Here is an 11,062-nt window from a genome sequence, read left to right on the forward strand (position 1 = left end):
CCACCCATTTAAAAACGAGAAAAGTGATTTTTATTAAAAATCTCAAAAATTTTGATAAGTAAATCGAGTACTTTATCGAATAATAATATTATTAACTTCTGATTCCGAACGGTAATGGTTTATTCAGAGCGGAAGTCGATTTTTTTAAATAAAACATTGTATTTGTTATAACTCTGAATAGCCTATTTCCGTTTGGGACTAAAAATTGAAAATATTATCATTCGATAGAGCTTACCGATTTATCAAAATTTTTGGGATTTTTGATAAAAACCACTTTCATTTTTAAATGGGTGGCGTGGGTGATCTGAAACACCTTATATGCACACATTTATATTTATGTGTATATGTATATATATATATATATATATATATATATATATATATATATATACACTATATTTAATTACCTACTTGCATAACACAAAAAGCCAGATGATATAAAAATATATATGAGACAATTGATATAACTGCGTCTATATAGAAAGTAAATGAATGAACATATGAAGTGAAAGCACATAGAGAGTACATTTTTCTACATTTAAATGCAACGGGAAGAAATAATTAAACAGGATATCCTTGCATAGGAATATTATGCATAATTTTTACAAAACATATTCGAGACTCGCACGATCGGAATATATAATTAAAATTAATAACGATCCCATAAATCTCATGTGTTAGTATACGACCGTGATCTACTACGAAACTTACGAACTAATGGAAAAAGATTTGTATATTCTAAATGCCAATTAACTTTTCGTAATGTAACAATAATACTGAAGACATATATGGACAAAAATATGTAAAATAAATAACATAAATAATAATACAATTATAGCTCGTCGCGCATATTGATTTCCGATAAGTGAATATTATAACAATTATACGTTTCACATTCATTCGAAAACAAGTATATATAAGATTCTGCGCGAAAGTAATTAAATTTGAATTTAATTATTGTGAGAATGGAATTAAAGTTGCCGATCCCTCGAACGACAGAAGGGCAGTGTATAAAAAATTACATCACAATAAATTACATCTATCGTCATTTGCAATATAGCAAATTTTACAAGTACGATTCGCATACCGAAGATCTTGGTGTACACGATTAAGTACGGATATATCTTTCGCGCGCGCGTATATAAGCGGGTGTACTAAATACATATTAATATTTAAATATATAATGTGTTCCGACATATTTATATATGTATATATATATCCAACATGAATTAACATACATATACATATAATATATATATCCCTTATATAGTCTATGACATTTTAAATAATAACAATAATATACATCAATGTGATAAGCGTACGGCATGAGTGAACTTACAGAATATAGGAATGTATAATTGTATGAGAAACAACGTGAAGACGATTATTGTTCTGCGACAGTCTGTCTTTCGCGAAGTTGTGTATCGTCAATTTTGTTCATGGTATACTTTCGAGACAACCTTTGATGTGCTGCCAAGCTTGGAGACCCTGTAACAACGAAGAATAATGTCAGCATCAACAAGTTTTCGTGAAAAACAAATTCTATAGAGTAGTGATGCGCTGCAATCCGCCTCACAGCCGGAAATACAAAATTATATTTTTTTTCGAAATTATTAGATAAAATATGGGCTACGATCCTGAGGTATTATTAAATAAAATATGGGTTACGAGCCTGCTCAAATAAGTCAATTTACAAAAAATGTATGAATAAATTGACTTATTATTTGTGTGCATTAAATACCTAGCTCAGGCTAGGCTATTTAATGCGCACAAATCGTAGCCCAAATCTTAGCCCATATTTTATTTATTAATTTCAATAATTTATTGAGCCTCCTTTAACTTATTATATTTTTCATTTTATGCAAAATAGTAACATTATACAGTTTGCAAATCTTGAATCATTTTGAAACTATACAATTTTGTTTTTATTCATTTTTTTAAATATTACACACAAATAGCTTCATCGAGCAGTTATGAAAAAATACACTACATGTTTGTAAGGTATTTAATTTTTATTAATTATCTTGATCTTTTAAAGAGTAACCCCAAAAAAGGTGGTTTTTTTGCCCGTTTTTTGAGGCTTTCGATTTTGGGACTTGTGTGCCAAATGGTACCATATGAGATAATGAGATATTAATCACAGAAGTTTCAGATTGAGGTGACAATTGTTATCACAATGGAGGGATCATTTATTATATATTACGTCTCCTTACGCGAAAACTCGATTTTTTTTACATCCAAAACAAGCGTCATTTACGTAAAACTGCGATCAATCTTTATCGACTGACTCAACCTTCTTAAAATAAGATCTCGCACACCTGTGAAAATTCTATAATGAACTTTGATTTTATCCCTCCCCTTCCTCCAGCTCTGATAACAACTGTTACCTCAACTTGAAATTTCGGAAAGGATGATTTTGCTGGAAGATAAAAAAAATTTGAAAGTAATTTTTGTCAGAGCACCATCGAAATAATTTGATGGAAACTCAAAAATAATAAGCATTGCTGTAAAAAGTTTTGATATTCTAGCAATCTGTTTGATTTTCCAACAAAATTATTTTGATGATGCTCTAATAAAAATTTTCAGATTTTTTTTTCATTTTCCAGCAAAATCGTTCTTTTCGTGTATAATTAATGTCTCATTATAAGGTATTGGCACACAGTGTCAAAATCGAAGGCCCAAAAAGCGGGCAATATTTTGACTCACTCTTTTCTCATTGATGATAACAAAATCTATGCTACCCGCGAAAATTTTGTCTATTTCTGAAAATAGGCCTAAGTTTAAAAGGATTGTGTGTCACTGCTAAAGAGTGCCAAATTTAATATACCTTTCTAGCCAGTTTAAATTGCAGAACACAATAAGCCGCCAAAGTCTCTTTTAGATCGACGACCTTTTGATGCTGGAACCTCTCGATGTCCATCATGGCTTTAATGGAGAAAGATCTGTAGCAGCATTTTGTCAGAATTATTAACGTTCGCCACAAAAAAAAGTATCGATTAGATGATATTTAGAAACGCGTAGGATTTTACTTCAAATCTTCATCCACTTGCTTCACAGTTTCGTCGTGCTGCGCAATTCGCTGCTCCAGCTGAAGGATTTTCAACTCGCGAACCTCCTCGGTGTCCACTGAGCCGAATAAACGCGACATCAGACCAGCTTTACCTTGAAATCAAAGTTTATCATTCTCGAGAGTATACATACCTACATAAATCAAATTTAAACTTTTACACATATTTAATTATATTTTGAGCTAAATATTTATATTTCTTAATATAACTGTTTAATATGTAATAAGATCTATAAGTTTTTGGTTCAAAAAAAGATGATAAAATTAAACTATTTTTATTTCTTCAATATAGTCACTTTTATTCTAATTTTCTAGAGCAATAAATTAATTTTTCTGTACCAGGAAATAAATTTTTTTAAAAGGATATTCTAAAACTAAAAATTATATTCAAATTTTTTATACATATTAATTATATTTTGAGTCAGATATTTATATTTTAATATAACTGTTTAATATGTAATAAAATCTATAAGTTTTGGTTCAAAAAAAGATAATAAAATAAAACTATTTTTATTTTTTCAATATAGTATTACTTCAATAGTATTACAATAAGTATTATGTCACTCTTATTCCAATTTTCTAGAATTAATTTTTCAATGAATTAATTTTTCTGTACCAGGAAATCAATTTTTCTAAAAAGACATTCTAAAGTTTTTTCTTTGAAATGATTTAACATTACGGAGATCAATTTTTCACTACGAATAATTTTTTTCCCACGCAAGGCTCAATTGAAAAACAAGTATGTATTAAAGAATTTTAAGGCAAATTCAGAATATATTTTTAATAATATAGGATAATTAATTCATTGTTCCTATAAAATGTATTGAAATAAAAAGTGCAACGGAAAGAACAATTTTGCTAAATCCAGATTTGAAAATAATTTTTGTTCAAGAATCAAAATAATTTTGTGCGAAAGTCAAAATAATTGCTAGAATATCAAAAGGTTTTATAGTAATACTTATCAGTTTTAACATTTCAACAAATTATTTTGATGATTCAACAAAAAATTATTTTCAGATTTGTTTTTAGCAAAATTTTTAGATCTTTCAACAAAATTGTTCTTTTTGCGAATGAATTAATTTTTCTGTATCAGAAAATCAATTTTTCTAAAAAAATATTCTAAAATTTTGTCCTTGAAATAGCTTAACATTGCGGAGATCATCTTTTCATTAGGAGTAAATTTTTATTTCCACGGAAAGTGGAACTTTAATTTTGAAAATAAAATCGTTAGAGGCTTAATCGGTAAACTGTAAAACAAGGTGTTAAAGAATTTTAAGACAAATTCAGAGTAAATTTTTAGTAATATATGATAATTAATTCATTGTTCTATAAAATGTATTAAAATATAAAGAATAATTATATTGAAAAAAATATATACTTTTTCCATCAAGATTTATCCACTTTTTATACATATACATATTTTTGGGACGGAAGCTTCTCCGATTTTTGGATCTTACTAGCAATAAATACCTTGCATCACTTTGTCTTTCTGTTCGAACGTAGCAGTCAAGGCATCGTGCGCTTCGTCCTTGGCCAGTTGCAGGGCTTCTCTACGCCTGACCACAGCCTGCAACGCCGACGCGCCGAACAGCCATTCCTTCAACTGATCCGCTATGAGCTCTTCCTCCTCGAGGGTGGTGTCTATCGTCGCCGCTAATGAGTCCAAGTAGTGTCCCGATTTCTAAGAAAACAGGCTGTAATGCGGTGTTTTGCAAATTTAAGGGAGGGTTTCACCTTTGCCGGCCGTAAAATTAACCCTTATTTCATAAATTTTTTTTAAGAAAATTTATTATATATACAGTGAAACGCGGGTTTTTGCATAAACTTATATATTATTTGACCAGCAAAACAAATATTTTTTATTTATATAAAAATATATTTTAATATCTCCAAGTGGCGATTAAATGTGGCATGTTTTTCGTGCTGGCGGAAGTAATTACGAAAAAACGAATTAAGATATCGAATTGATTCTTTTTTTCTCTTGATCCTAATACTTTAACGCATGGCGTGAACTAAAATCAATTGCTTGAAATTAGTAAAAATGGTAGCATTTAAAAAAAAAACATTTTTTTTGCACTAAAAATTTTTGTTAATAACAAATTGGATGTTTGTTATAAAATTATGATTTAGTTCATGCCACGCGTTAAAGTATTAGGATCAAGAGGAAAAAAGAATCAAGTCGATTTTCGTAATTACTTCCGTCAGCTCGAAAAACATGCCACATTCAATCGCCACTTGGAAGCATTAAAATACATTTTTATATAAATAAAAAATATTTTTTTTGCTGTTAAAATAATATACAAGTATATGCAAAAATCCACGTTTTTACTGTATATAACAGATTTCCTTTAAAAAATCATGAAACAAGGGCTAATTTTGCGGTCTGCAAAGGTGAGGCCCCCCTTAAATTGTGTTTCGTTTTTTCTTTTCGTTTTATCGAGTCGCGTTTACTACTCTTTCCGATCTTAGTGAATAAAATCGACGCGAACGAAATTTCACTCGCACGTTTCTATTGGCACGTATGTTAATCGGCGTTTACTTCTTACAACGAGGAAATACCTGCAGTTCGTCGCCCATTCCCTTCTCTATGGCACTCCATTCGCTGAAGACACGTCCATAATTTGCGTGCAACTTGTACAAACTGTGTTGCTTCTCGACAAGCCGTGCTCGCACTCGCAGCAGATTGCACAAGTTATTCTGTAAAAATAATCATTTAAAGGTACATCGACAATATTTGCGTCATAATTAAGATATTATTTATATATACACGGAAAGAACGATTTTGCTGAAAGATCTAAAATTTAGCTGGTCATTAAAATACCTACTTATGTTGGAAATTCAATATTGATGAGCAATGCAAAAAATTTTAATTTTCCGACAATCAATTTGCGTTTCCAACATTATTATCTTAATGAGCCAACAAAATTTTAGGATTTTTCAGCAAAATCTTTTTTTTTTGTTTGTGGACAAAACAATCTCTTAATAATTGTTGCTTGTTAATAAAATGATGCAAATTTTGTTAAAACGAAATATGTAATATTTTAACGATAATATTTTCGTAGCATACCTGCAGTTCAATTCCATAATTTTTTATAGTTTCGAACCGTTTGTCCGGTTTTCTCAATCGCACCGCTACGCTAAGCGCTTTCAGTTTCGATTCTGCGATCTGAAAATACCCTATGCAGAAAATAACAAATATGATTATCAAGAAAATATTTCTTAAGCTATTAATTCAAAAAATAAATAAATATACGCTAGCAAATTGAAAATTTAAAATAAAATAATAAATGTGTAATGAGCTAAGTAGAATGTTTGTGCTTGTAAATAAGACATATAAATATTTTCACGCATAAAATTCAAATTAAACATTTCAAACGTTTTAAAATTAGGTCATCCTCAGTGATAACAATTCAAGATAATTAAAACTTGTAGTATAAAGTCAAGCTTAACACTATTCACTTTGAAATTTCTTTAACTAGTACTCGCGGATCTAATGCAACTGACAAAATTTCAAATTAATATATCTTTGCGTAAAATTAACATAATTAAACAATTTTCTCTTTAAAGTTTAAAATCTGAAGACTAAGATTACATAACTAAAAATTATGTAAAATTGTAAAGTAAAAACTAATTATGTAAAGTAAAAACATTTGTTATAAATCATTTTTTGCTATTTGAAGATTTGGCAATTGGAAAAAATATTCGGATCAACTGAAAATTTTTTCCGCGAATATCGATTAAATTTAAATACGCTCTGATTTATCAAAGTCAAGAGAACAGGAGGCAATTTTATTTTTAAATTTACTCTGAAAATCATATTAATTGCGGGACAACATAGTATTTCGACGAATTTTATGTTTTTTTTTTTTTTTAATATATACTATAACAAATTTATTGTAACGCACAGTAAAAAAACAGAGAAAATTACAGAAAATTTGTCAAAATACTATATATGTTATCTCACAATTAATATAATTTTCAGAGTAAATTTTAAAAGAAAATTCCGTGAAACAACGATGTTTAAGTATTAATTTTTAAATTGACGTTTCAATTATTTTTTCTGTTACATGTAAAAGTAAAAATTACCTGTTTCTTTAACACTTTCTCTCCAACCGTCCTTCTGCTGAAGAAATCCCATGAAATGTTCGTCGCGCGAAAGTATAGGATGCGACGCGACTCTTATAAGAAAATTCTGCGTACAGAAGTATAGCTTCTATATAGCTCTCCCAATGCAATATGTATCGTCCGTGATATGATACCGTGGGAATTCAGAAAAACGTACCTCGAGTCCAGCTCTTCTGCGATCAACGAAGTCGGGATCGAACGTGTCAGTCGTCACCTTCTGCCACGCGTAGAGAACCTTCTTTTCCGGTAGCGGTGGCAGCACAATGTAGGGATAGGAAATCTCCAGATAAGCACGAAGCAACTCGAACTCGGTGTATCGCCGCCATAACGAGCTTATTCTAGTTAGCGCGTTTTTGAAATCTGGGTCAGTGACTCTGTAAAAATAAAGAAGAACGTAGTCATGTATAATAAACGCCCTGACATGAACAGTACTGCACGGAAAGAAGACAATTTTGCTGGATCTATAGATCAGAAAATAATTTTTGTTCAATAAAATCAAAATGATTTTCTTGGAAAGTCAAAATGATTGCTGGAATATCAGAACGTTTTATAGCAGTGCCTATCATTTTTAACTTTCCAACAAATTATTTTGATTATTCACTGAAAAAAGTAATCTTGCAATTGTAGCGAGAATTATTTTAGGTACGAAAAATTAGCTGAAACGAATAAGTGATATATAATAAATACTGCGATACCACATATGTTTTGTATTTAATCAATATAGATAACAGAGACAGAAATTATATCTGAACTGACTATTTGTCAAATTTAGCAAGAAAGTTCCTCTATGACGTTTAATCAGTCCAAATTCCAATCCAGACTCCAATATCATATTTGGTTATAAAATCTATATTTTCTTGTTGTATATTTTCAGAATATTGTTGCTATAAATTCTACGTATGACAGACAATTTTTTAGCAGTTTTTTTATACATATAAAAAACAGCGATATAATTTAAGTGTAATATTTAAAATTTTAACTGGAACAGCGAAACATTTCTCTGAGTGTTGAATAAAAGTTTTATTTTCAGATCTGTATTCAGCAGAATTTTTAAACCTTTCAACAAATTCGTTCTTTCCGTGTATATATTTCCTCAATAAAATTTGTACCACAGTTTATAATAAACTTAATTGCAGGATGCGTACACTGAAAAAAATAATCTTGCAATTATAGCGAGAATTTATTTAGGTACGAAAAATTAGCTGAAACGAATAAGTAATTGGTAAGCACTGCGATACCACATATGTTTTGTATTTAATCAATATATGGATAACAGAGACAGAAATTATATCTGAACTGTCTGTCAAATTTATCAAGAAAGTTCTTCTACGTTTAACAGACAATTTTTTAACAGATACAAGAAACAGCGACATAATTTAAGTGTAATATTTAGAATTCCAGCTGGAACAGCGAAACAATTCCCTGATGAGTGAAACGTCATAGAGGAACTGTCTTTGCTAAATATGACAAATAGTTCAGAAATAATTTCTATCTCTAGTATCTACATTGATTAAATACAAAACACATGTGGTAATCGTAGTGCTTACTAATCACTTATCCGTTTTAGATAATTTTTCGTACCTAAATAATTCTCGCTATAATTGCAAGATTACTTTTTTCAGTGTAAACTCAATTGCAGCTGGATACGTACTTTAATTTCTTTCTATATACTCACTTAGTTTCGATGAGGTATACTGTGTAGAATTCCCTTAAATTAAGTGCTCTATTCGCTCGCTTCTCAGCTTCTACTATTGAGATCTCCATGTGGTCGAGCAGGCAGTCCTGGAAATATGTACATATATATATATATATATATTGCCGCATATAAGGCCAGAGTCCCTCATTGCACAGAACAAGCTCGCGCGTGTTTGAGAGACACTGCTTGATCCGACGGCCATCTGTTTCCTTATTATCCGCGCGGAATGTCGCGCGCGGTTTTGACGAGGCGAGCATTATATAGTGTATGCAACAGCTGTGCCGCGCGAACTTACACAATGTACGATGACACGCGAGGGGGGGGGGGGTTGGGGGAATCGAGGAGAGAATGGAACACGGAGTCACTGACACCAATTTGAGAGACGCTGCGCGGTGCTCCGGTAATCATCGCTCAGCGCGACACACATTCGCCCGCTCGCGATTTCATTGCAACCAGGATCGATCAAATCAAAATTGGCGGTCTCCGAATCGACCCGATCCAGCTCGCGCCGAGCGCTCGCGCGGTCCGCTTCGAAGGTCCTTCCCGAGATTCCGGAGTGAATTTCGGAGTAAATGACTTAAATGACTCTCCGGCGCGGCGGGGCGACGAGCGGCGGGAGGCGGCTTAACGCGCGCGACTCCGAAAAGGCGTACTGCGTTGAGAGCGAGCGACTTATCGATTTCCACCGCAGACGAATGCGTGTGGAAAAACAAGCCGAGGCCCCAAGGTTTTACCTCTTTCCGCGTCTGATCCATGGCGGTCATGTTGGCGTTGGCCTCCCTCTGGTAGTTGCCGTTCCGAAAGACCTCTTCCATGATTCCGCGCGGCGGATCGCCGTTGTGCCTGCGGCTTATACCTACTATCCTACGGGCCCAGCCAGCGGGACACCAATTTGGTCTTTCGCATCACGTCGTCGGTCCGCCCCGACTATATACTGCTCGACTACGGCTCGACCCGCTACCACCACCGCGGTCGTGTCGATACTGCCGCGCCGCAGCAGGGCTGTAAAGGCAGGCTGTGTATAACGTATGTGCTGCGCACAATCGCGGCAGTCCTGACCGAGAGAACCGGTCCCAGACACTCGTGATGTGTCGCAACGCAAGTTCAGTTACGTATAGCGCGAGGGAAATACGGGCAAATTTAAAACTCGCGAAATTGCCGGGGAGACGTGAAAATTAATGATTTTAATTTTAAAAGTCGATAATGATTTTACGATCAAATAATGATTTCACAATTCATCGCACAAAAGTTTTGCTCAACAATCGGAGTCGGCATGTAAAGCGTGATGATATGCAAAGCCGCGCACGAAGTGAAAAAGATCCTATGTGAGTGATTCTATGTGAATGATAAGTTGGCTACGCTGAGGCTGACGCGGCTTTCCTCTAGAGGAATATATGACGCCAATGAGTAAACAATATATGAGTTTCTCGTTGCACTCTTTATTACATCCCAGCTAGTGTGTCCGATGAAATGATACAAAAAATTCGTAATTGGACTACAATTTATATTCATTCAAAATTTTCACATTGTAGGAAAATATTTATTTAAATATTTATTCAAACTCGTGGGATTTTAAAAGTATTTATTCGTGAATATTTTATGATTATTTTATGATCTATTTATATTCATTCATACAAAATATAAAGTAAAGAAAGAAAATGAAAAATAAATTTTATATATTGTTATTGATATCCAGATTTGATAAAGAAAACTTACAAATTTTGAAAAAAATTTTAGAAAACAAATTTTTTATTTAAAAGTCTTTTATTCGCAACAATAATTTTATCTATGATATATAATTTTTATTCTCTATACTTTTGCAAACCAAAAGATACAGTAAAATCAAACATTGCAATTTCGTACGGCTTACAACAGTAATGTTAATTCTATAAAGTATTTTAAGTGCTTTAGCATCTCGTGGATGCTAAATAAAATGTATTATTTAATTAATAGATCTAATTAATGAATTTCTCAGAAATCCTCTCAAAAAGCATTGGCTGTAATAGCTGATCTCATTTTCTCCTCTCGGCATCATCGTGTTTCTTAACTTAAATCAAGTTTGAAGGTAGAATTTTAGTGGGTAGAGTAGAAGTGAATGCGAAATCGAAAACAATCGTAATCATATTTACAAATATATATATTTATTCAAATCTTATAAAAAGTATTTATTCAAT

The 11,062-nt window shown here is 32.2% G+C and overlaps 1 protein-coding gene across 1 annotated transcript; it reads right to left on the bottom strand.

Annotated features, from left to right (window-relative positions):
* Positions 1 to 1,229: 1,229 nt before the first annotated feature.
* On the bottom strand, positions 1,230 to 9,888 carry LOC105457271 (sorting nexin-4-like). Its single transcript, XM_011701858.1, has 10 exons — positions 9,623 to 9,888; positions 8,868 to 8,974; positions 7,350 to 7,566; positions 7,154 to 7,259; positions 6,135 to 6,244; positions 5,627 to 5,764; positions 4,538 to 4,748; positions 3,030 to 3,162; positions 2,828 to 2,942; positions 1,230 to 1,488 (listed from the first exon to the last, which is right to left on the bottom strand). Exons 1-10 carry the CDS (start codon positions 9,701 to 9,703, stop codon positions 1,438 to 1,440), a joined length of 1,269 nt encoding a protein of 422 aa, XP_011700160.1. The 5' UTR covers positions 9,704 to 9,888; the 3' UTR covers positions 1,230 to 1,437.
* Positions 9,889 to 11,062: the final 1,174 nt, after the last annotated feature.

Source organism: Wasmannia auropunctata, unplaced genomic scaffold (genome assembly GCF_000956235.1).
Source record: "Wasmannia auropunctata unplaced genomic scaffold, wasmannia.A_1.0 LD335325.1, whole genome shotgun sequence".
Taxonomy (NCBI): domain Eukaryota; kingdom Metazoa; phylum Arthropoda; class Insecta; order Hymenoptera; family Formicidae; genus Wasmannia; species Wasmannia auropunctata.